Source organism: Sinocyclocheilus grahami, unplaced genomic scaffold (genome assembly GCF_001515645.1).
Source record: "Sinocyclocheilus grahami isolate Dianchi unplaced genomic scaffold, SAMN03320097.WGS_v1.1 scaffold556.1, whole genome shotgun sequence".
Classification (NCBI taxonomy): domain Eukaryota; kingdom Metazoa; phylum Chordata; class Actinopteri; order Cypriniformes; family Cyprinidae; genus Sinocyclocheilus; species Sinocyclocheilus grahami.
This window is the reverse complement of record NW_015505735.1, coordinates 52,442-80,125: the sequence shown is the minus strand read 5'-3', so window position 1 is coordinate 80,125 and position 27,684 is coordinate 52,442. Positions and strand designations below refer to the sequence as shown.

At 37.9% G+C, this 27,684-nt stretch overlaps 1 protein-coding gene across 2 annotated transcripts; it reads right to left on the bottom strand.

The window, feature by feature from the left end:
- Window positions 1-7,895: 7,895 nt before the first annotated feature.
- On the bottom strand, window positions 7,896-26,759 carry LOC107556134 (DBH-like monooxygenase protein 1 homolog). 2 transcript variants are annotated; one of them, XM_016239171.1, is made up of 12 exons: window positions 26,335-26,759; window positions 24,910-25,056; window positions 24,445-24,612; window positions 23,917-24,000; window positions 18,995-19,174; window positions 18,800-18,902; window positions 18,384-18,550; window positions 17,381-17,572; window positions 16,193-16,252; window positions 15,091-15,233; window positions 9,278-9,446; window positions 7,896-8,482 (listed from the first exon to the last, which is right to left on the bottom strand). In XM_016239171.1, the coding sequence occupies exons 1-12, from the start codon at window positions 26,602-26,604 to the stop codon at window positions 8,321-8,323; spliced, it is 1,845 nt and encodes a 614-aa protein (XP_016094657.1). In that variant the 5' UTR covers window positions 26,605-26,759; the 3' UTR covers window positions 7,896-8,320. The 2 variants fall into 2 exon arrangements, with proteins under 2 accessions (XP_016094657.1, XP_016094658.1); XM_016239172.1 differs by lacking the exon at window positions 23,917-24,000.
- Window positions 26,760-27,684: the final 925 nt, after the last annotated feature.

Below are 27,684 nucleotides of genomic sequence, written 5' to 3'. Positions count from 1 at the left end.
GTAACCACATTCACTCAACCCTGCCACATTTCCATAGAAATCAGAGGCGGGGACGAATAAGCAGTCCGAGAATGGTTTCTTCTACGACCGCGACACCTCTGTGTGGAGATCGGGAAAAAACGGCAGGCTCCTGCGTGGAGGTAGCGACTTGGCCCGCAGAAAGCGTTCATCGAGGTTGCTTTTCTGCGGGCCCCTCAATATTCAGCTTGGCAACCGCACGAGTAACTACCTCCATTAGCTCCTCATATTGTGGGGATTGAGGGGGCGAATCTTCGACGCTCTCCACATCAACCTCCTCGGAGGAAGATAGGAGAAGCGCCGAGCCCACTCTCCGGGGGGAAGTAGCCGCAGAACGGGCTTCTGATCCCAGTGAGCGGGCAGTGAATCTGGCAGGTGAGGAAGAAGATAGGGACTCCGCTCCTAAGCAGACCACGCACAAACTGTGTGTGTCCCCGCTCGTGATGTAGCGTCGGCAGGGAGGAACACACAGTCTGTAACGCAATCTGCTTTCGCCCTTTTTTGTCTTTAGGTTAGACATCTTTTTTTCTTTCTGCTGGAGCTTATATTTTGAATGCTTGTGCAACTTTTAGACAGACAACAATAAATAAGACTCACAGAACATAAATCGTGACGACACACACAGAGCTTTGCTGAATGACAGAAAGCTAGCGCCGGCTGCACCTCACGTGCTTTTAAAGCTTCCTGGTTATGACGTCACCCGCCTCTGACGTCCTGCCCATCGATTCGACTGATTACACATATGATTCAGAGCTTGGTATCGCTGAAGGCGTTCCCCTAGCGTTTCCGACGCAGCTCGAGTTCCCGAAGGGGAACAAGTGTTATAATGGGAGCAATAACTTGTCAAAATTTTCATAAGAATATCTCATATTTCATAGGAATATTGATCTATAATTTATTTCACTATTGACTTGTTGTGTTTCCCCAAAATGCCAGATTAACATGTTATTTGTCTTGGTGTCCTCTACAGAAGACATGTATGAAAATTATGCCCTTTATTAAAAAATTAAGACTAAGGAGAAGGGCTGTTTATGATCAAACCTCCAAACATTTGATATCCCTAAAAAGTCCTGAATGTGTTCTGTTTAGGACATCCAGACTTAAAACTGTGGCATGTAGGGTCTCAGAGAAATTCAGTAAAATATAATGTCCTCTACAGAAGACAAAAGTCTGTGCCTGGGTCCCAAGAGGATTTAATAATATATTTAAATTATATATAACTTTTATATATAATATATATAACTTTCTTAGATAACATAATTAGTTTATTGCAGCATGCCAGAAACACCCACATATTAGTTGAATGTATGAAAGATACTTCTGGTTGGGTTAATTATGAGTTTTTTATAATCCTAATTATATGCCAAGGTGTATGTATGTGTGTATAAATTATATGTTCACCTTGGATAACTCTTGGTTTCTCTCCAGTTTCCGGAGTCTGTAAGGCCTCTAATCATTTTCTCGTGTCCAAGATTTAAAGGAGATTTTTTTCAAAATATGATGGCAAAGGTTAGAAAACATTTCCGAGAACCAATTTTTTGCTGTACTTTTTTTTTTTTTTTTTACTCACACTTCATTGTGTTAGGGAAATGTAAAGTACTGTAATAATCCCAGAATGTTACCCATACCACACACAACATCAGTGAGAGCTCTGTAATGTCACAGATTTCTCCTCATCACCTCTGGAGCTGTTAAAAGCAGGCTGCCATATCACTGCAGCTAAACTTGAGCGTCAAAAATAAAGGCAAACATCTTCCTAACTAACTTCAGAAACTCTATAAAGTCTATTTGTAATTTTACTTCATAAAGTTCACAGGATTAACTGTGACAGCTCGACAAACTCCAATAGTACATACTGTATTGAAAAATGTCAAAGAAAATAAACAAGTCCTGCATTCTGCAGGATAAACAACCCCAGAATTCCAGAGAGATCTGGTGTACTGTGTGGTCAAGTGAACGGTTACAAAGAGCTCCTGTGTCTGTGAGGGTGGTGAAACGGGGCCTTACGAACATTCCAGCGGACATAAGAAGGCTTCTCTCTCTACGGCCGTTCGAGCGGCTGTTTTCGTAAGCTACTTTAGAATGTTTGCGCAACTGCTGTTGACCACTTTATTAAAAATATCTTTTGATGCTGAAGCTATGTCCAGCAGTGGGGTCGGTTCAAGCTGGTTTGCGAGGAGAAACAACGTTTTGTGGCGAATGAACGAAGCGTCTGTAAATAGGCCCAGTTCGCAACTCTGGTTTGAGCTCAGGGAGCATTTTTGCGATCCATCCGTTTGCCCAGGATATAAGTGAGACGTACAGTTTTCGCACACACTCACCTGTTGAATTCACGCTTTATGCCACCTCACTTCCTCAGACACGCAATTGTGATCTCTCTAGCCTGTCTGTGTTTCTGTTAATCTGTCTGGACGGAGGTAAGAGAGATGGAAAACAACCACAAAACGGAAACAGAGTAGCCTGCGTGAGTTCGGAGGCGTTACATGACGAAAGTAACAGTATGCTGTGAGTCAATAAATGCTGTGCTTCAGGGGATTCTCTGTGTGTGAGTGTGAGCGAACGTGTCCATCTGGGAACCATGAATATGTGTTTTTAGAACAGGGCTCAGGGGTCACAAAGCAGCTTTATTGTCTGTTTTATTGACTTTAGATTATTCTCCAGATTAGATTATTTTCCGTTATTCTCCATATAACTACCCCTACAGACCTAGACGATTCAGGACGTGATAGAATAGAATAGAATATAAGGTTACATTGTTTAAAATACATCAAACTCTCACAGAAACATCCGCCTCATTTCTAGGAGACGCATGACAAATTAACACATTATGTGTTCTAAAATCTGCTCAAAATATCAAACATGTTTGATCTCTTCTGACTGAAGGAATCATAGTCTGAAGCTAAAAATCAATACCTGCAGACTGGCTTTGACATTCAGTAACTAATGTTGACTCCTTGACACTACAAACTAGGGCAACAATCTTGTTGTGTAGTGTATTCCAGATATAAGGAATAGTTTACCCAAAATGAAAATGGTCAGTAAAAATATATATTTTTTTATACAGTGAAAGAATATGGTGTCCAGGATTTTCAGAATTAAATTTCAGTTTCTTTCTCACAGAAAGCTATTGTATGGCTTCATTCATTCATTCATTCATTCATTCATTCATAAGAATAAACGTCTTTTATTATGTTTACGCCTTTTTGGAACTTGACTGCATCTGGTCCCCATCCACTTTCACTGTATGCAAGAAAGCAGGGCAGACAGTTTTGCGAACCTTCTCTTTTTGTGTTCCATGAATGTAATAAAGTATATGGAACAAAATCAGGGTGAATAAATGATGTCAGCATTCTAAAGCTGTCTCTTTAAAGCATATTCTTGGTCAAGGCAGTGCTGTGTCTGGCCTAATGTTAGTTAGAGGCCAGATAGAGGCAGTTCTTACCATGATGGAGAACAGGAAAAGGAAAAGTGGTATTTGTTAATATTGCCCTAGGCGCTGAACTCAGGGCATTTGGGTCCTCAGTCTGAAAGTGATATTGTCTGGAAGTGGAAAGTAAGCTGGTTTTGCACGGACAACAGCTCAGCAGTGCTCTGTGTTTCTGAGTTTCCACCATGCGATTTCAACAACAAACAGTGTCTGCTGACATGGTAACGTGGGCTGTAATGGTTTACACGAGGAAAGCTGATGTCACTTACTTGGCAGGGTGGATCTGATTTACATCACTCATTTTTTATCAATTTTTCTGTTTGCTTTGACGGAATTTTCTGCCAGATTTCTTATGGCACGTATGGGGCACAATCCAGCCAGCTGAACATGAAATACAACAGTCATTTAACTCCCTAATCCAAGATAAATTCAAACGCTGAGCCCTATGAATGAGATACAATGACACAATGGCATTCAACATGTTTTCTCTGGACAGGCCTCCAGCCAGAAGGGAAAAGGACAGGTGAAAGGAAATGTCTGTTATTAGTAATGTGCGTCACTAGCGTTGGCACATCAAATGTTCCACATTCCTTGCAGACCTGAGAGGAATCCTGACCATTCCGAGGCCATGTTGCCAGACTCAAAAATGCTGTGGAGTAGACTAACTCTCATCCTAAACTTAACTCAGAGGCCTCGTCCTTCAAGTACCAAAGGCTTGAGGCCTTGGGCAAGAAGTGAACTGTATTTTTTTACAGAGCTCAAATTTGCTCTTTTATGAGCAAACACATAGCATCTGCACACATGGTGCTGTTACAATATGGACAACGCGATCGCTCCAAAGGAAAGTTTGAATTCTGTGGAGGTTTTGATGAATTTGACAGAATGTGTTGTGGAAGAGTCCCTTGAATCTGCCCATAAGCAAATCCTAGCTGGAACCGTTTTATTGGGCAGTAGAGGAATGTACGTTTCGAAAAAGAGTTGAAGCTTTTTGGTTTGCTGTTGTTTCCTTTCCCTCCAGATGAAGATAAATACAGAAATGTATTTCCCGTGGGCTGGCACCGTGTCTAAAAATATGGCTGGCAGAACACTCTGGTACATTTGGCCCGGCTCTCAGCAGGATTCTGACAGGAATCAAAGACAAAGGAAACTGGGCATAAGTTCTGCTTTCAAGTACACAATAAAAAAAAATAAATTGAAATATCATTTATATTGCATATTATTTTTCTTTTTCTTTTTTTGCTGTACTCTGTGTTATTTTAGTATTATTTATATACTACAATAGCAACATGTACTGCATTATAGAATAATACATAAAAATATCATAATGCTTGATTTTTTTTTTAATGCAGTACAGAAAAAATGGTTTAGACAGGTTTCAGCTAGACTAGGGAAACTAGCTTAACCAGTTAACCAACTTGGTTTTAAGCAGTTAGCATTTTTTTCAACCGGGCCATTTACCAGAAAACAGAAAAAGTTTGGTTTTAGGCCTATAGAGGCATATTTATGTCAGTGTGCTCCCAGACAGTACTCTGGCTGCTTAAATGCTGACCTCAAACTCCTAATGAGGAAACCAAGATTGGGTGACAAACAGGGGTTTTTACCTCAGCGACAGTAGTTTGGAGCATGTGCTGTGCCTCAAAGCTCTCATTCCAAAGTCATTTCATATTTAGATAAATCTAATTGTGTGTTATAAGCTTCTGAGGATGTTGAATGAATATGACTGAATCTATTTTAAGCAAATAGTCAGTCGGTTGTCATTCAGGGATGAATTCCAGTAATGCTTCGACTATTTTGTAACGGCTGAACCTTAAAGTGACATATAGAATATTTGTATCTGGTTATTCTGAGATTCAGAGACATGAATTACTGACAGAATAAAAAAGTACATGAGCGGGGGCAGAATGTACTAAAGGAGCAGATGGGATTTGTCATTTACAAGTGCACTTTAGCAAAAGACTTTGAATGGAACAAAAAATAGCTTGAAATGATAAAGAACTAATAAAAGCTAGACTTGGTGCTCATGTCACTTCAGAAAACCATTGAACGATCTTTAAACATTTAAAACAACTTTCTTATACTACTATTTTTTTTGTACATGCGCCATGTAAGTAACATGGTATTCTTGGTAGTATCTTATAAAATCTATATAAATACATGAATTTTAATTCCATGGTGTATGTCAGAGTACTCATTTGATGTACTGCTTTTTTTGTTTTGTTTTGTAATATAGTAACAGAACAGACTGGTACACCAACATACTTAAAATAATATCACGGTAAATGTCCAAACCATGGTATCATGCCCGAAAAACACAGTGGACACTTTTTTATGAGTTTAACAAAGTATCATGTTTCAAAATAGGTTTATTCATAAAACATACTAGAAATTCTTAGAAAAAAATGAGAAACATGAGCCTGTAAACACTTTTTAGTATTCTCCAAATCAGACCAGAGAACATGTTCAGAGATCCCTGTGACAGAAAGGAACCAGTAAGTAATTTCCATCCCTGGCAAACACTGCCCTCGGCTGGCTCTTGTGGGAATTAACATAATCTGAAATACTTTGAAGCAACACAATACTTCCAAAAATCTCATGTCAGGTTTTCAGTTTTTATACATAATTTTAAAATATTGAGAAATGTCTTCAAGCCAAACAGGTAGTAGCACACGCATTTTTAAAACCAAAGAGGTTTGCAAAATTTTATATAAAGCCTAACAGTCCTGACTTTGTCAAAATGGAAACAAAATCAACAGGAAGTTGCCTGGGCAGTACAGGATGTGTTAGCTTTCTCATTACCCTGCCATATTCTCAACTGTCTGTGATGTTCCATTACAAGAATCTAAACTTCAGTTAAAGTTCAGCACAAACTGTTACAGACTACTAGACTCCCAAACATGAATTTTTCAAGTCTCTCTACTTTATATAACTCAGTTCAGGCCACAATACAAACAATATCCCAACCACAACTACTGTACATATTAAAAAAATCCTGTCTTTTAATCCTTGTTTCTTTACATTAGTTGAGATTTTGGACACCGTCTAAGCATCTGTGGTTCCTGTGATGTGGCTAAACTGATGAAGATCGGTTTTCCCACACCAAAGCTTGGAAAGTCTCAGTCACAAAAACTCTTTTCACGGCTCCAGCTGACAAGAAAAAGAAGTACAGTCCCAAACCAAAGGCTATTGTCCTTGTATTACATCAGTGACTTCCTCTCCTAAACTCTACTATGACCGCAACCTCCTATAGCGGCCCGTTAACTAGACCCATGATGCCTGGCTGCTGTTTTCCATATGCCTATTATAGTACAACTAAACAAACCAACATAAAAGGCATGAGGTCTAAAAGACTGAATCTTTTGAAGAGAAAGAAAAAGAAATGAGCTCATACTTCCTCTCCCTCCTTCTTTCAGTCTTAGGTTGATGATTGTGGTACAGTCATCTTTTCAACACAACTAGCCCTTCATTAGAGCCATCATGGGCTAAGTTGGAAACAGTATACAAATAACAAATCTTACCGCTCTTGAAGAACATCTTGTGGCTGGTCAGAAAGAGTTAGGAATGAGAGACTGAAGGAAGGACACCGTTCTGTAGCATTCTCAAGCACACATTGGCACATTTTTGCAGTGTTGGGGTGTGTGAGAGTGAGAGAGCCTGGAGGCCTTAGCAAGAGATGTTCCCTGCTGTACCAGGGACTCTCATGTGGTAACAGTGGGCTTACAGTACCCCGCTGTAATAAATCTACTGCGAGCCTTCAGAACAATCACGTCTCTTCAGCTTCAATCTCAAATAACTAAAATACATCCTAACTAGTTCTGGTCTTGAAGAAGAGCCTGTTTAAGACATTTAACATTTATAAAATATTCTTCTTTTATGTTAAACTAAATTAAACAATGCAAAGAAAACACAATTAACATGTTTACCTAAGATACATGTATAATTTAAATGGCCATGAGTCTGTCATTTCATTAAAACCCCCAGCAACAAATGCAATAATAAGTCTCTAAATATTTACAAGAAATAAACATTTATTGCTTAAAAAGACATAGACAGCATATAAAATGTAATGGTTTTGAATATAATGCCAGCATTCTATTATGAAACACATATTTAGCTTATAATGAGAGGAACACAGTTCGCAGAGCTCTTGACTAAACGCATTTGCATGTGTTAGTGCATTTTTAAAGGCAATTTTCACTTTTTAACTTTTAATAAAACTACCAGTGTGACTGAGAGGAAGGTATTGAAAAATGTACACAACTTCTGAGGAAGTCTGCATGACAGTGCTCATTAAGAAGTTTTGACTGTTTTTGTCCTTACAATGAAAGTCATTGGGGTACAACACAACAGTGGACTCCCTTTAATATAACTGATTGTAAAAAAATAAACACCAATACATTTTTTTTTTAAAATATCTTCTTTTGTGTTCCACAGAAGAAAGTCATACAGAACTAGAATGACATGAGGGTGAGTAAATTATGACAAAAAAAAAAAATCATTTTTGGGGGGACTAAGACATAAGTTGTGGTGTGCTGGAGTGTGACAGGCAATTTCAGACATGTGGTATGATTATTAAGATTTAAAACTATGGTAAGGCATTTGTTAAAAGAGGCTGTCAAGACCACAGTATCCACTAACCAAGGATATTCCATGTGAAGCATGTATGATGCCAACATCCTACATGAATACAGCACAGTTGTGATCAGTGTTAGTGATAAACTTCATCTAGTCTAAGTAAGAGTGAGTCACAAAGTGCAATTACTCTGTAGTAACTGCAAGATGTAAATCTTGAGTATCACTGTTTCTGGGAAACACTAGGCCTGATGGGAACATGCTGTATGTATGTTTATGAGTAGGGGGCTGAAATGACAGCAGACATTAGAGGTATAAGCAGGTCTGTAGTATGAGCAAGAGACATGCAGTGAGGAGCAGAACAAAGGAGCATCCACATTGAATCTCTGAGACATTCCTACAGGCCACGACAGCAGCAGACGTCTGCTCTGACTTCAGCTCTGGAGGAGAGATGATCATCCCTTGAATCTAATAACGACAGAAAGAACTTGAATCAACTTTCTGACGTGGATGAGCTACATTTCAGTTTAAAAGTTTGGGGTCAGTAAGAAGTCTCTCATACTCACCAAGGATGCATTTATTCAATCAAAAATACAGTTAAAACAGTAATATTGTGAAATTTGATTGCAATTTGAATTAAGCGTTTCCTATTTTATATATTTTAAAATATAGTTTATTTCTGTGATGGCAAAGCTGAAAGTTCTGCAGGCATTACTACAGTCTTCAGTGTCACATAATTTTTCTGAAATCATTCTAATGTGATTTGGTGATACAGAAACATTTCTTGTTATTAGAACTGCTGAATAATATTTTTGTGGACACTGACACATTTTTTCAAGATTCTTTGAAGAATAGAAAGTACAAAAGAACATCCTTTTTTCCAAATAGAATTCTTTTGTAACAATGTAAATGTCTTCACTGTCACTTTTGATATATTTAATGCACCCTCACTGTATATAAAAAAAATCTTACTGACCCCAAACTTTATAATGCATTTGTGCACTAAGCATTTTTTTCCAGTTTTGTTCACGGAACAAAATCTGATTGACAGTGAACAGCATGCTTAACTTGCCTTCGGTATCAAGAAACAATTTTTGTATTAATTATTCTGCATCCACATCACTAGGTGTCAGTATAGGTGCTAGATGCCTTATTGGCCAAATATACAAACAAAAAAATTTTAAATTTTTTTTTTTATAAATAAATACTGAAAGCATCTTTAAAATGAAATGCCCAGATCCCTGTGTAATCAGAAACACTCACCGACCACTCATCCTGGCCGATCTTGGAGCAGCGAACGTTCATGGGGAGTTTGCGTACAATGTTGTTGAATGCTTTCCCTCTCTTCCTTGTCCACTTGTATTTGTCCATGGCCTCCGTGAAGGAGAGGTTGCTGTATTTCTTAGGACTCTTAATCACAAAAGGCCAGGTTCTTCAGAGAGCAAAAGAGATAGTTTGGTACATTTACTTAATATCAGAACCTTACTTCCAAAGTGATATTAATTGTGTTGTCATTTGTTCCCCTAAGTCTTTCCAATAGTTTTCAACAGAGTTATGGCAGTAATTGCATGAAAAAACAGCAACCAGCACAAATTGTGTTTCATAGTAGAAAGGCATACAGGTTATGTTTGGCTTTTAAGTCTAAACATAATAAAACAAATATCATAGGTCACATTGATTCAGGTAAGTACATTCAAACTCCTTGTAGCAGTTTTGATTTTTTTAAGTGTAAATAAATTGCAATTGTAAATAACGGCAAGAATGAATCTTTCTAGCTTCTCTGAAACTTAATTAATTTAGACTTCATCTGTGAAATGAAATTGAAAATATATATGATTTTTATACGTTTATTTGGTACCATTAACTGTATTCCCCATAACATATATGATGGTTTGAGTGTCATTCATTCACTCACTGATCAAAGATACTCCTGAGGGAACCATATTTGCCCAATGAGCTTTATATGTGTGTGTGGTGATCGAAAGACAGAAGGTGCTTGGGGCAGAGCTTTGAAACTAAATCTGTTTAGAGTTGCCAGGTCTATCCACTTATAATCCCCCTTATTCCAGCATCTGAGCATGTGAGCCTCAGGGAGTCGAATAAACACACTCCACCAGCAGGGCCCTTCAGATGTTCCTCATTTAAAGACGTACACACACACACACACACACACACACACACACACACACACACATCCATCCAAAACACACATTCTCCCACTCACACGCGAAATCACAAACAAACATGTGCGGACATAACAAACCACACATCTCTTTCTCTATACAAAGCAGTGAAAGGAATCTATACAAAACATTAGCGGCTCAGCAGACACCCACAGAACCTGGAAGTCGCAGCTGCTTTGAGACATGAACCTTCCTTAAAATTCATAAAGTAAGTCATTAGATTTATACTGTGGCTGCGATAACATCTAAAAAAGCTAGTTCTGCCTAAAACTAGCCAAGACATACTTATCTTTCTGGATGACTGTTGGAGAACCACCATGTTTGAATGTGTTGCTAACATAATGGGTTATACAACAGTCGTAATAATGCCCACAGACGTCATGTTTCCAATCAAGGATGAAGCACAACTAAAATTCCAGAAACATGTGAAAGGAGAAAAGTCTTTAAGATTTATCGATTTATTTGTTTTTATCTCAGCAATTAAAATCGCAAGAGGGATGAACAAAATTTGATACCATCTGTCTGATGGCCTTGTGGCTTCAGAGTGTCTTTCTTTTTTAGCTCTCTTAGAATGAGACAAACACATTTTACAATGACCATTCCAGATGTTGCAGTGGGTCCAACAAACAACTTGTACTTTCTGATGGGAGAAAGATGGCACATCTTGTAAAGCTCTTGTGCTGACATGACAACCAGAACATTTGGATAAGTGAAAACAATTATCCTCACTTGATCATCTAATCATCCGGCGAGCCATCAATCAATCGCTGTTAAGCGATTATGGGCCTATGATAGTGACGCCAGTTATATGTGAACTAAGCTGCGATTGGAAGGTCTCTCACAGGTCACAGTATTGTCTCAAGTTGGTTTCATTTAAATGAACATTTTGTGCTTGAACTTTCTTTCTATTGTTTTACTTCTCCCATTGTTTCTGTTTTCTTTTGTTTCATAACCTACTGTATGTCCCACAGTTCTCTTTAGATACCCCTGCATCTCTTCATTTTTTTACATTGTTATGTTGCTGCTTTAAATTACTTTTTTTCCCACACCAATCTACACTCCATACACCATATTGACAAAGCAAAAACAGAATTGTCACAACTTCGTAAATTTATTGTGTGCCTTTCCAAATAATACCCATTCAATTGAATTTGCCACAGATTAACTTAACTCAAAGTGTAGTAACATCTACAAGCAATATGAACGCAGCTGTCATCAGCCAAGCAGTCTGGAACTGCTTGACAGTGAGTGACTGGCCTTCTCTTGCTCTCACGACTGAGGTGAGGATCGACTCGATCCGAGCAGGAGACATACATGCCTGCATCGTGGTCAAATTGCACACCACGGCCAGATAAATGGTTCTCTGTACTGGAGAAAGCACACTTTTCTTGGCGTTAAATCTTAACCCCAGCTCTTTCGTGTGAGCGAGAATGACATCTCGATGTCGAACTGCCATTCGCTCTGACTGAGCTAATATCAACCAATTGTCGATGTGGTTGAGTCGTGAAAGTGTGGGGTGAGAGTGCAAGGCCTAAGGAAGAACAGTATTGGTAGGCTTTTGCCCCCAAAAGCAAACCTCAGGAACTTCCTATGATGAGGAAGGATGGAGATATGTGCATCTGCGTGGGGGTGACCCGGTTGAATCGAGGCGGACGAGAACCGAACTGGATTCCGTAGCCTCTTTCTACAGTACGCAGGACCCATTGAGACACATTTGGCAGTAGCTTCCACGCTGCTAAATAATCTACTAAGGGAATCAGTCTCTCGAGACTGATCTCTGGTGTGCCCAGAATGGCTAGTTCGGTGCCCTGAAATGTCTGCACGCCGACAGGGGACGACCGAACTAGCTGTTCATGATACCCCCCGTGGAGGTAGTGAGCCTCTTAGTACCGCTACGTTTCCGGGTGGTAACTGAGAGAAGCGCTCGCCAGAGACCGCTGCGCCTTGGAACACGGCAGGGTTGGCAGACCGACCTCCTGAGGGCACAGAGGAGTGACGGGCACCGTGTAATGTGGTGTACACCGCTCTTCCCCAGAGGGAGCTGGCCCTAAAAAAGTCCTAGGCTTATGTAATATATGCGCTGCGCGCGAGCCACTCGGTCACACAAACAACATCAATCTGAGAAAGAGGAACATCAATCACAAACAGAGAAAGAGGGCCGCAGCACTCACTCAGAGGGGGAAGAACCGCAGCGCGGGCTTCCAAGCCCCGAGAACGAGCTCTAGATCTAGCGAACACGGGTGGAGATAGGAAGAGCCGTCTCCAACAATCCGCACAAAAAAAGCACAATCCGCCCCCCGAGAGCCGACTGCGCAAGCTCCTCTCCCTATTAATGCTGCTCATTATAATATCAGGCATAATATGCTTGTGTAACTGATGTTTGTGCAACTGGCGATCTCATTGACGCCCTCCGTATCAATCTCTTCAGAGAAAGACAGGCGGAGCGTCGTGCCCTCTCTCCGGTGGGAAGGGCCGCAGCACGGGCTTCCGAAACCCCGAGAGCGGGCGCCGGATCTGGTGATTAGGAAGCAGATCCATACGCGAAACCCACGAGCACAGCTGCTGCTCCGCCTCGGCGAAAGTGGGGCCGGCACCGCGAGAAACGCTAGTGAAAGCTCCCTCCTCAAAGAGAGCCCTCTGAGAGCGAAGCAAGGCAGTAACAACTGTGCTTTGCTCCCAAGCAAACCACGCACAGGTTGTGTGTATCCCCACTCGTTATATAACGTTTTCTTTGGGCAGGGAGGAACACACAACCTACAACGTGGCTTGCTCTCGCCCTTGAAATGCTTTGTCTTTGCATGAGCTTAGACATAGCTGGAGCTTATAGACTTTCACAATTGACAGACAACAATAAATATGACCGACACACATAGAGCGCTTCGCTGAATGACAGAAAGCTGATGCTGGCTCCGCCGCACGTGCTTTTATAGCTTCCTGGTCATGACGTCACCCGCCCGTGACGTCCCGCTCAGCTATTGGACTGATTTTACATGTTATTCAGAGCGTGGTCACAGAAAGCGTTTCCGACGCAGCTCGAGTTCCTGAAGAGGAACTGTTTTTTGCTTTACAATTATGGTGTATGGAGTGTAGATTGATGTGGGAAAAAAGTAATTTAAAGCAGTTTAGCATAAGGCAGCAACTTAACAAAATGTGAAAAAAATTATACTTTCGCAAGGCACTGTATATTCTGATTATTACTGTACCTCCTTTTGTTGTTTCAAATTTAATTTTAAAGGAGCTGTAAGTGATGTTATCTGTTCTGGAACTTAAACCAGACTAAAGCCTGGAGTATCCACCTTAACCTAAGAGCGGAACAAAAAATGCACAAAAACAGTCCATTATGCTGCTTGATACTGCAAACTGTATTTGTTATATTGTTTAAATTTATTACCATAATCAAACAAACTGTTTACTAAACTTTGTTATTCTTCTATTTTTTTTTTTAAACCTACAGTGATGAATGATTCTGAAGTCTCTTAACATTTACAGAAAATAGCTTAACACATGCGCACTAGAAAGATTTTGGTCTAATTCCCTCAAACAAGCACTCGTCAACGTGTGTGTCTATTGTTTTTGCCGTCTTTAGTTTGCTGTTCTTGTTCTGTCACCACTGTTTCTGTGAAATAACGGCTCGGGCCAGTGTTGCCACCTTGTGGAAAAAAATTTAAAAGTGGCAGACAACAACACAATCCTTATTAACAATGGTTAATTTTCATAAGGGGAAAATATGACTCATTATAATGCAATAACATGTTCAGTATTAGAATTTTACCATGAAGATATTGTAATTATGTAATTGTTATTGTAATCATTTTGACATTTAGGAAATTTAGAAAATATCAGAAGAAATTAAGACACTGAAAAGGAAAATGGAAGTGAATGCAGTTCAGGAGATAACTTAATTATTTTGCATAATGTTTTTTTATGTGATGGCCATTCAAAAAAAACAAAAGGTTGTCCTTGTTTCAGGATTTGTTGTGGGTGTAGAGGATGGCCTGGATGAGTGTGAGATTTTCCAGCCTGAAATTTTGTCCCAGTCCACCCCTGACATGGATGCTTAAAGGGTTAGTTCACCCAAAAATGAACATTCTGTCATTAATTACGCACCCTCAAGTTGTTCCAATCCCCTAAGACTTTTGTTCATCCTCAGAACACAATTGAAGATATTTTAAATTAAATCCGAGAGGTTTCTATCCCTCCATTGACAGTCGAAGCAAGTTTCACTTTGAAGGCCCAGAAAGGTTGTAAAAACATCATGGAAGTAGTCGATGTTACTCCAGTGGTTCAACTGTAATTTTCTGAAGCGACGGGAATACTTTTGTACACAAAAAAGAAGAAGAAGAAAAAAAAGACTATATTCAACATTATTTTCTTAACTCTCCAAGGCACAAAAGCATTCCTGTCGCTTTAGAAAATTGCAGTCGAACCACTGGAGTAACATCGACTACTTCCATGATGTTTTTACTACATTTCTGGGCCTTTGAAGTGAAAGTTGATTAGGCTGTCAAGGAAAGGACAGAAAGCTCTCAAATTTTATTTAAAATATATTAAATTGTGTTCTGAAGATGAACAAAAGTCTTAGGGGGTTGGAACAACATTAGGGTGAGTAATTAATGAAAGAATTTTCATTTTTGGGTAAACTATCCCATTAATACAATCATATCTGTCAGGTCATTGGTATATTTTTGGACTGACGTTGCATGAAATCACTTACAGTACCGTTAACACATACATAATATAAAATTGGGTATAAAAGGGATAATAATAATTAATACTGAGATAAAACAATGAAGTCATACTACAGCAACATCTACTTATTCATTACTTTGAGGTTAATATGTGTATTTGCCACTAACAAAGACCCTCTTCACTGAAGTGGTTTCTCAGACTTACATAACAGGCTCCTGGATCTCTTTGATCCCAATGAATTTAAGCTGGCCGGTGATTTCTGGTAAACTTTCACACCTGGCTAGGTTAACCCTGGGGTAGTACAGCAGATATGACAAACACATCTCATCCCGAGTACTAAGACCTCCCTGTAGAAAAAAATTAAAAATTCCACATTACTAGGGTCAAGACCTTGAAATACTACACCAACATAATGCATCTGAAGCACTGTAATAGTCAGAGGCCTGTGTCAAATTATGCACACTGCACAGTACTGAGCAAACTGAACTGACATGCACAGAGCAGCAAATATATCTTGATCTCTCTAATACGAATCCAAAACACCAGTGATTTGGCCATGATGTTTATAGATTGTGGACTGTCTACAGAGAAAAAGCAGCTCAGCTCAGCCTATCAGAAATGTGCAGCTCACTGCAGCTGGATCCATCTCCACAGACCTGCAGCTGTTTGCAGGCACATTATTTAGTCAAGAGCATGCAGTCTTTCACAGACCCCATTCAAAGGCATGTTTCTGTTCAGTTGTTCAGTTTGTAAAGAATTTGCATTCTTGTGCAGTGGGTTACTTAATTTTTAAACGGCATAACAGGTTAACAATTCATATTTGAGCTCATTTGTAATTGAAAGGGATAGTCAACCCCAAAATGATTTTTTTTGTCTTGAATTGTTGTCCCAAAGCTGTATGTCTTTCTTCTGTGATATTAAGATATTATTTATGTTCAACAGAAGAAAGTAAGTCAGTCATTCAGGTTTGGAATGACATTAAGGGTGAGCAAATAAAGACAGATGTTTCATTTTTGGGTGAACTAAGTTGATCAAATGGAAAAAAAAATGCTATTTTAAAATCATTTGATAAATTCCCAAAGGAAACTGTTAAATTAGCCCCTAGAATGGCCTACAAATCGGACATCGTGACTGAACACTAACAGCTCTATTATGCTTGACTAAGCTTGCTGTTAACCAGGATTTCTATCATGAATAACTCTATAATTGGTATAATTCACAAAAAAACCTAGCCAAACAATATGACACGAATCTGTATAATTGTTGTTAGTAAAAGCAAACAAGGCTTTACAAGCCTTAATCTTACCCAGGTCATGTTCATTCTGCCTTTAGTGTTGTATCTACATTCAGTGATTAGAGAATCTCCCTGGTGACAGAAAAACATGTCAGTTAACACACAGATATTAAAAGTGAATTACAAAAACCATTTGCTTATCTATTATGCTCACTGTTGGGTGCTTGCCAAACAGATAGGCCATTGAAACTCATTTGAGAATAAACTGTTAAAACCTCACTGATCGTTATCACAGAAAAGAACAGGATAACAAGTCACAACTCACACATGAGTCACCTCTCGCCTGTGGGCCCTTTTAAACTGACACCAGTCCTGCAGATGCACAGTGTGTGCTCTTTACATGTTGAATTTATTACACCACTCTTAGGTAATACAAAGTGCTTGGATATGGCTGAGACACTGGCGCAGATAATGATTATTGCTCTACTGCTAAAACACTACCAATACCTCAGCTATAAACTCAGAGCTCTGAAAACAATCTAAAGACTTTAGTCAGAGTAAACGGCATATTTAATTTGACCCAAATGAGACTGCGAGGGATAAAAGCACAGTTTGTTCACTATATTGTGCCTTTATACACTCTTAAAAATAAAGGTGCTTCAAAAGGTTCTTCAAGCGATGCCATAGAAGAACCATTTTTGGTTCCACAAAGAACCATTCAGTCAAAGGTTCTTTAAAGAACCATCTCTTTCTTGCGTTTTTGTAATTTGAAGAACCTTCTTTCGCCACAAAGAACCTTTTGTCAAACAGAAAGGTTCTTCAGATGTTAAAGGTTCTTTATGGAACCATTTAGACAAAAAGGTTCTTCTATGGCATTGTGAAGCACCTTTATTTTTAAGAGTGTATCTAAATGTCTAAATTTAATAACCCATGATTTCTGGAGTTCTTATATTGCCAGGAAATTTGTGGGAACAGATTTTATTGTTTAACCACTATTGACACCCAGGTACACACCACTACGACATATTGAACAGACTGTACTTATGTCCCCCAGACAGCCACACCTTTTGCCCATTTGATTTTTCTATGACTTTTCCAGGCCTAGAATTCACCATTTTGAAATTCCCTGCTATTTCTAGGTTTTCCATAAATCAGTAACGTAAACTGTGAGGTTCACTGTATCTGATGATTAATGCAACATCAATTTCACCCTCAGATGGAGCAATGAAGATTATGAAACTGAAATGGACTCTGACTGACAGGTAGGATGATCCTCTCCTGGCTGAGTGGCTGGAACTCCTGGAAGTTGAAATCAAACTGATCATCTGAGGCTAGTGGCTGGAGCTCGACCTGCTGGCGGAAATGTCTGGCTCTGATAGCCCGTCCTGCCAGGTGAGCATGGAGCAGAACTGCAAACACATGAATTCCACTGGGCATCTCGCTGTCTAATGACTTACAGGAAAAAAGACACATGTTATACTTATTTTTTTATGGGTCTGGGTTTTGAGAAACTTGCACTAGCATTCAAAAGTTAGGAATTACTAAGACATTTTTATCTTTTTGAAGAAACTTAATAGTTTTAATTTGATTTGATTGGTAAAAAATTGTATAAATAACTATTGTAATATTTACATTTTCTACACTACCATTTGGAGTTTTTTTTAAAGAAAAGAAATTAATACTTTTATTCAGCAAGTATGCATTAAATTGATCAAAAGTGACTGTAATTATGCTTATAATGATACAAAATATTTCTATTTCAAATAAATGTTTGTCATCAAAAATCCTGAAAAACTGTATCATGGTTTCCTCTGAAATATTAAAAAGCACAAATGTTTCCAACATTGATGATAATAAGAAATGTTACTTCAGCAGCAAATCAGCATATTAGAATGATTTCTGAAAAACTCCATGTGACACTGAAAACTGTGAAAAATGGCTGCTGAAAATTCAGCTTTGCCATCATAGGAATAAATGACATTATAAATATATTAAAATGTTTTATTATTTTAAATTGTAATAATATTAAACAATAATTCTATTTTGAGCAAATCAACACAGTCTGGGTGAACATAAAAGTCTTTTAGAACAGTGTTTATTGACATAAATAGCCATTTGTAATAATATTAGTCTTTACTGTAATTTAATGCATCATGAGTATTGTAGTAGTGTAGGCCTCAAATATGAACGTATAAAGTGTAAATGGAGTGTAACCACAATAAATCCTGAGTTTTATTTATTTATTTATTTTTTGCGGTCCCACCTCTTGGAGACACTCCTGTGTGCAGTGTCCTTCTGTAATATAATCCTGCATGCCTGGGGGCAGCATGTGGTAGAGACTGACCCACACTCCTGTCTCGATGACCCCAGCATCATAGCGCCTCAGGCTGGGGCTGTAGTACAAACGCAGGCCTGAACTGTCCACTATACCTGTGGTGAGACCAAAACCCAGCTCTGAAGCAGCTCTGAAGTTCACGACTCAACCCTTACAGAAAAACTCATAATTTAGTAGCTGAAAATCACTGTAATATACCATGGAGACTACAGATCACTTCATACACAGACACATAAAATACAATAAACTACACAAAGTCATAGGACTTAGTCATGTCTTATGGCACTTAGGGCAGCAAATGAGACAGGTTTTAAACTGTTGAAGTGTATCATAACATACAATACCTCTTTGCAAAGATGGGTTATCGAAGTGAATCTCCATCTGTACATAGACTGGGTCTATTGAGGTTCCTATAGACATTCCAGCATGTGGAGGGTAGGTGAAGCCCTACAGTGGATAAAAATAGTTTCTATTCAATATCTGAAACACTTTTTATTATTAGAATGAATATGAACTTGAAATGAATATGAAATGGCCACCTCTCCCCCAATAGCCCAAGCGAATAGGACGGTTTCACAGGTGAAGAAGGAGTCTGGCATATTTGGATGGTAGCATTCATGTCCTCTGTTGATCTCACTCTTGTTCAGATTGCTGTCGCACTGGTAGAGCAGAATGTGATGAACCAGATTCCCATGACCCTTCTGAATCATTGGCTCTATCTGAAAACAACAACAAACAGAGAGGAATATGAATAGCAGGGCTGTGCGCTCTCAGAATTGAATTGAGAATGCCTTTTCTATTCCAATTCTATTTCTGAATTTGAACTGAGATAGGATGCAGAATTGTTTGAATTTGAATTTAAGGAATTAAAAGGGTATTAAATTCAAATATGTAAAATAGTAGCACTGCTTAAATTTCACTTAGCAGTACAGAAAACCTTATTATGAAGGACTAAGTTATTCTGAAATGTATTTGTTTATTATTAGTGCATTTATATAGTTATAGATTGAATCTGAAAATTATATCATAAATGTCAATAAATATGTCAAACTATCTGCTGAACATTTTGTGCTGCTGTTTGGTAAAATTATTTCTTTTTATGGCTATATTAATATATGGCAAAAATTTGACAGTGTTGAATTTGTAATCTGCATATCAGAGAATGAATGGACTTAATTAGTCCAAATTATTAATGCCATTGTTTATATTTTGTCACACATATCAGTAAATTCAATTGTCTTTTGATTACACCAATTCAAATTCCAGTTCAACAACAAATTCTTACATAAATTCTGAATTTAACCCAGCCCTGATTAATATTTAGTTGATGAACCCAACCATTCAAAAGCTTGGGGTTTGTACGATTTTTAAATGTTTTTGAAAAGAAGTCTCTCATACTCAGCCATGATGAATTTATGTGATCAAAAATACAGTAAAAAGTACTATTGTGAATTATTATGACATTTAAAAATATCTTTTTGTAATCTGTTTTAATTCCTGTGGTGGCAAAACTGAATTTATTTATTACTGTCACTTTTGTTTTAATGTTTTCCTGCTTATTAAAAATAGTAATTTCTTAAAATACCTAATTCCAAACTTTTGTACAGCAGTGCATATAATATAGTGAAAGTATTGCTTTAGTAGCAATTAAATGAATCTGAGAAGTTATTTAATCCAATACAAGAACACGCTCCACTACACTGTTCCAAGCTTTGATAAAGGGATCAGCCATAAGGATTTGATAGAAGTAGGTTATCTTTTTAAACCACTCTATTTTGATCCTCTACAAGAAAACTGTGTTTGTGGATTGTTGAACTAAAACTAGCTTGGATATCTCTGGAATAGGAAGTGGGGGATTTTAGAATTATTTTTCTTCTCACAGTGGGCTTCTTCTGTCGGAACTGGAATTCTAAATAAAAGCATTTCCTACTGTGTCCTGCCCTTCCAGGGGTCTGTGCCTGAAGCAGTGGGACCCTGGGCCAAACAGTGGCTGAATAAATATTCATACATTCCTTTATTTCCCTTCCACCTTCTCTTTTTTACCCATTGGGAGCCATTTTGTTTTGAAGCCACAAAATCTAATGAACATTTAGCTTATTGTGTAGTAGCATTCTGTTGTTTGTAACCAATAACAGCATGTCTGATCCATCCATCTAAAACCATCACAGATTCAGATCTTTCGATTCATATAATGTTGTCATTATACTGTAAAACATCAAACATTATGATTTCTTGCACATGGCTGTATTGATGTTAATCAAAAGGATGCTATAAAAGTAATAACATTTTGTGTGTTTTGTCACTGAGAAGTCATCTCATTCTGAAATCATTCAGAAATGTCGCACTGGGGTATTCTGGTAAATTGCTCATCACAGCCCAGAAAATGAGCTGGATGACAAACATTTGTGACAATTACCACTAGCACAACCCGTTTTAAAAATACGCATGTGCATATTTGCATGAGGCTATTTATGCATTTATTCTTAGTAAATCATCTGTAATATGCCAAAGCAAATAAAGTAGACTGGAATTTTTTTTTTTTACAATGATTATTAGAGCACATTTTACAAGCCTTTATGCTTAGTTTACAAGACATTTCTGAGTAAAAATTGTTCTAAAGTAAATCCTGCACTAAATTTGTGGATCTTAGTAGCACCATATTGTATAAAGTACACCCAGACAGCCTCTTCTGGCATCACATAGCATGAGGTTGACTGAATAAGGACAGTGACAATATGGCCTGAATATAGACAGTGAGAGCAGTGTCTGGAAAATCTGCTTCTGTTTGACAGTTCAACATCTGCTCCATGAAACTGAGTGGGAACAGAGCAGAAAACATCCAGACACTGCTGTGGTTATGGGGCAGCTGCTGGCATCTGGCTAACAGCCTGGAGCTTTCCAAATACCAGGCTACTGTATGCAGAGAGGACAGAAAAAGAGGGCGAAGAGGGGTCACAATAATTATTCACTTGTTGGTTTCAACTGATTTGTGTTCAGTTGATGTTAATGACAGATTAAATGGAGGCTAAATGTAATAACTCAAACATGGTCCATTTAAATGTACCCAAGCAATATTTAGGCCACGATTAAAGACTACATGCATCTAGTGAATGTGAGAACGTGTAAGTGTGCACTTGTCTGTATGTTTCATCATCTTGTGAAACACAGACTACGCACAAGTCTATTCGCTGTAGAGTCTTTGTATCCGGCTCATTACATACTGAACACTGCAGCAAACTAAATGGGTTACATTCATACTGTGAAATGCTCACTTCTGCATGTTCAGCTCTTATCTTTTCGCTAAAAAGTGGAGCTGTAGCCATAGTTATGAATTCATGGAGATGAATGCATGCCTGTCTTTCCACAGCTGAATTTTACATGGGCACAAAATGGCGACTACAGCAATTAAATTAAATTAAAGGTTAGTACATCTGAAAAATTAGCCTGAAAGGATGATGCTTAATGTAGTATTTTATCATATGATTAAAGTAGCTATTCTGCCTCTAATTAAGAAAACTTCAAAAGCTTAGTTATGGGAAGACTCTTTTATCTGGGTCAGATAGTATAATTTCAGTAACATGTCTGATCTACAAATAGCAGCTGCAAAAGACAATAATAAGCAGGTGAGACAAAAAAAGAAGCTGAGAGAGAGAGACAGAAAGAGATCTAAACCGACGCAGGTGACAAGATACTATAGCAAAATAAACTATGTAAAAACAACCAATATGAGGTAAAACATGCCATGTTTTGAAATGAAAGTACTTCAGCAATTTTCATAATAGCTTCTGTTGCTATTAAATGCTGAAAGAATAATCAAACATGCTTACCAAAACTGCGTTCAGCATTCACACTGACACAGAGTTGGATCTGATTCATTCTCAAATAAAGCAATTTGTTTAATATACACAAACTCCTGGAAACAGGAACTGAACAGAACGACAGGTTACACGTAACGAGAACTGACAAGGAACAGAAGAAAACACAGGGCTTAAATACACTGAAACAAACCAATCAAACAGGTGCAGACACTAATCAAATGAATGAGTAACTAAGATAAACTAGTGGCAGGAAAATAGGAACAAAGGAAACAAGGTCAAACAAGGAAAACTAGAACAAAACCAAAACAGAACATGGGTCAAAGATGAAAAAGTGTTTAAGCATAAAAACAATAAGTGTAATACTGCTTTCAATTGTTGTTGTCCCCCCCCCCCCCCCAAAAAAAAAAAAAATTCTGTTTAATTTAATTGCAATTTTGTTGTTGTTTTTCTGAGCAAAAAATAAATATCAAAAATTTTTCCCTGATTTACAGGAGGGACCCACTAAAATGTCATTCACTGTATCTTGTCAGGCGTATTTACAACAAAAATCAATTTATGACATATTAAAAGACTAATTAATTTCACCCCAAATACTAATTAGTTGTAATTTTAAATTTTTTAAATTTGCCACTATCCTAGGTTTTGCCCATTTGTCAGTAAGAATTTTTTACTCATTTAAAACACAATTAAATTTAATATGCTCCCTTATTCTTTTATATATTTTAATAAGTACACGTCAGAATAAGCATGTTGTTTGAATTTTTACATAAATATTGTGTTACACTGAATGACAATGTAACATTATTTCAACCAAATTTTGACATTTTATTCTCCAAAAACTTATTTGAAACCTTAAAAGTAGACACTTTACTTACATTTAATGTGCTTTCTATGGACATGAAATCACTTTTGTAAATTTCTTTTGATGCGGACGTTTTAATGTCTTTGACCCACAGACATCTGACCGATGCATTGTAAAGTCTGATTAATTCTTGTGAATTAGTTTCACAGTGGTCCTCCTTCACATATGTTGCATCGGAAAAACATTTGAGGGAATCTGTTCATCCAGAAATGAACAGATTCACAAAAATGGTTCCCTAATTCGAGTTGCTGTACTATCTTTCTGATTTAGTTATGTAAATTATTGTTATTGTATCAGCAAATATATATTTTAGTGTAGCTAGCTACCTTTAGCTAAAACATAAGCTTGACTGAAGTTGAACTGCTTTAAACTGTGATTATCTTGTAGCTTGGCAAGCTACAGTCAGTAGCTGCCCCAACACTGTGATAATCTAGTCTTATCTACATTTTCTTGGTATGTACATTTGATAAAGATTATATAAATTAATTACAGTACTCAATTGACAGGAATCTGTTTAAAACTGTAGACAGAGGAAAATGCACAAGCTTCATGAAAGCCCATAAATGTAAGTACGGAAGAAGTGAACTGAGATAGTAGAAGGTACTTCACAACAGGGAGCGTTTAATTGGCAATATGCAAGCCTGCAATTTCTTAAGCATGCATCTCTGGAATAATAGTTACTGTATATCATGGATTGAATGAATGTAAATGTTTTTAAACTTTATGATTTGATTAAGATGGGCATGCTTTAAAATTTAAAGAGTTTTTTTTTTTTACTCACTCTGATTATATGATGTTTCTTCTTCAGCTCTGGAAATTTAAAGATCTGACACCAGTATGTTGTATCCTTATGAGGTACAGGAACCTACAATATTTGAATATGTTAAAAGTTTTGGATAAAAGGTTTGCATCAGTCACAAAACAGTTAAATGTAGCAGTCAGCGACAAGCAGAAGTATTCCATTGTAGACTGGAGAGCGTGGGCATTTTATTAATCCAATTTCCTGTTTTTTTCCCCTATTCAATGCTGAGTATTTGTTATGTGGTTGTAAATATGTACACTCTTATAAAATCTGGTGTTTGGCAGTATCCCACAGGCATAAAAGGGGCCTTGTTTTCATTCAAAATACCCAATCAGGAAGTAAAAGGGTCTGTATTTAAAAAGGATTCATATGTAACCAAGGACCTTGATTCCTAAGCATGCAAAAATAGATGAAACAGTAGGTATAACAGTGCATAGGGCTAATAAGTTCTCTGTCACTCCTAGCTCATCAAACACTCCAGCAGTCTGCTGAATGAACTTTCCTCACCTCCTCGTTTTGAAGGTCAAAGAAAGCTGTTCCTGCTGGGATGCTGGAGCTGGTTCCAGGGTTGAGTAATCGCAGACTCTTTCTGCCTCTGTTCGTCCCATGGTAGACTGGTCCTGACACTCCCACGTCCTCTGCATGGAACGCCCAGATCACTCTCACTGTGCTGCCCTGCGGAGTAACAAATGATGGGTAATTGTAGACTTAAGTGAAAGAGACTTCTTATATAAGTATTAATTTGACAACATTTTAGGGAAGTGAGTTTATTTAACTCCTCAATAAAACACTGTACTATTGTTTCCCCACCGAACAAAAGGCAAATTGCTGAAACTATAATTACAACCGAGAGTCCAGTTAAAAAGCTTTGGTTCTGTGCATGCTCCAAAAAACTGGATGAAGAAACCTTGCCGCTGATGTTTCTTTTAGACTTTTGGAGCCAGATGTAATGATGCATGCAGGTAAACCCACCGTAATGACTTTGTCATTGTCATCACAGGTCTGGAGGTTTCTGCTGAAAGCCAGGACAGTATGTGTGTCATTCTCTCTGCCGTACAGCAGCTGATAGCTCTGCAGCACATCTTTATGGACCTTTCTATTTGAGTCTGTATAGTAGTCCTGAGCAGAATGAGGAGGAATGAAGTTAGTTTATCTCAGGTTTGAACATTTTGAGTCTGAATCAGAAAAGAAGGTATTTTTATGGTGCATTGGACTGTGTGAATAAATGCATGTGCATGTGGTCACATTTGATAACCTTTGATCTAAATGTTTGGTTAGCTGCACTGGCAAATGTCCTATTTTTTTCAGAATACATTCAGACACAAGTGTGAATATGTTTTGGAACAAAACATGTCATGACTCATGCCTGCAAAACTAAAACAGAAATGTATCGATATAAATGAGCCTTCATTACACAGTGCTGATGAACAGTGCTGTGCTGAAAACTAATCATAAACTTCTATTGTATACATCATACAGTTTACAGCTGGATGGAGATTATAGTGTGCAGAGAATATGGACAGCAGGTGTGGATGTATTTAAATATTGACCTGCTTGCATTTGAAACAGTAGAGTTTATTTGAGTACTGTCTGAATAAAATCCAGGTCACAACAGGGAAGCTGATTGTAGTCAGGTCATTGGGTCAGTGGATGATCTCATTGCAATAGATTTCAGGACACAAAAAGCTATCACTGCAGATTTAAATGTTCGACAGTGGTCTTTAATGTTGCTCACACTCTTGAAAAACATAATTTTAGAATAAACTCTATGATCATAGCATGTTTACTGTAAAAAAATGATGAAAGTCAAGTAATAATGACAAATTATATCAATATATAAACAATATAGTTTTGCAACCACAATCAATATAGATGTTTTGTGATCCAAATGAGTGCAAATTCATTTTCATGTTTTGGGATTTATGTCTAATTGTAAAGTTTAAATTGCTGTGTGTTGCCCATATGACAATGCATGGCTGTAAGTAAGTAATTGAGTAATTATGCAAATGCCTGTGAAGGGTGAGCTGCGTTGTTTCCTGATGAATGCACAGTGACACTATGGGACAGGGAAAAAAGTTTATTTATTTATTTTTACCTATTATTGTTGTAGAAATGAATTGGATGGAAGCAAATATGTTGTTAATTTTATTTTAATTTTATTACAGTTATTCATCATAGATCCATCCCAAACTAGTTTTGTTAGAAAAATAAATAAGAGTCAAATGACTTGAATCATTTCAGTACTTCAAACAGAAACGATAATAATCAATCCGGCACATCATTTGCAGAAATCAAATGCAGCAGACAAATTTTAAATTGCGAATCAGCGTTCTCTAACTGTGTAAGCAGTATTGAATGTGATTTGCATTCAAACCTAAAAGGTGTGTGCACACTTACCAGCAGATATGGACTTCCGTCGAGCACACCACCTATCACGATATCAGACGAGGACATCGCACCGGTCGGTGACAACCCGAATCCTATATATCCCCTCGTTTCCACTTCTACTTCAAAAGTTATCGTGGACTCGTCAAACCCCCACTTAATGCTGTATCTCCCATCCGCATCTAGGGCAGCTGAATGAACGAATCGGGTCCCCTGTGAGCATGTCGAGCTGAAGAGTGAAGTTAAGAAAACTAGAGCGTAAAGAGGCTGATTTTCAGACATATCGAGCTTAATCGCAAACAACACCGACGGCACTCAAGGACGCTTTTTATCCATAGAGCGGTTTATGGAAATGCAACTTCCGAGGGCAATAGTGTTTGTTTGCTTTGGTGCATTGGAGGCGAATGATCCTTTCAAGCGCTGGCAGCCTCCCACCGCCGAACTGTTGGAACTTGTGTGATTTCCCTTTGATGTGGAAAGACATGTAGAGCTGAACAGCGTGTCTACGAGCGCGCGACGCGACAAAATAACTCACGTTATTATCAAGCAGCTGCCGTACAGTCATTATATTCAACGGCGTGATTACAATACACTGTTAAACCTGTAATGTATCGTATTTAAAGTACAAGATGAAGAACCAGTTGAATGTTGGTGACCCAAACGTTGTTTAGATAAAATCCCGTTTCGCTGAGCAGTTTTATTTTGCTCTGTTATAGGCCTACGTACCACAAACTTTTAATTATAACAATTAATAACCTAATTAATTTCTTCATGAGTAGCCTAAGTGAAAATGTAGCCTTGAGCTCATCTATATACACACTTAACCCAATCCCTACCCCTAAACCTAACCTTACCCATAATTTATTCTTAAAATGGTGTAGAAGCACCTAATCCTGATTGAAAGCCTAAAACTGACATTTTCTGAAAAGTTATCTCTCAATTCTGATTGGTTGATTGGAATGATGTTCCAGGATCATTAAGGATGTTGATCCAGGAACATGTTGTACTTGGTGAAATCACGCTCACCAACATACAGCATTGCAAACGTTGCAGCCGTTCATTATCAGAATAAAATACAGTCAACCAAATATAGATACACTGGTCATTAAAATCTTCCATACAATCCGTGTCGTTCAGCCTGAGATCGGGCCAATCACATATTTGCTCATGTGAAGAATGATTTATTTTTTTTTAATTTTTTTGCGGAAAGCGCATTAAGCAAAAGCATGGTTTACATAGTAAATAATAGTTTAGCATTCAAATACATCGCGAATATAGAAACGATGGATTCGTGCCAAATGATAGAGGTAGACTGCGTGAGAACAAAGGCGTTTGCTTTCAATTTCGCTTTAAATTAATTCG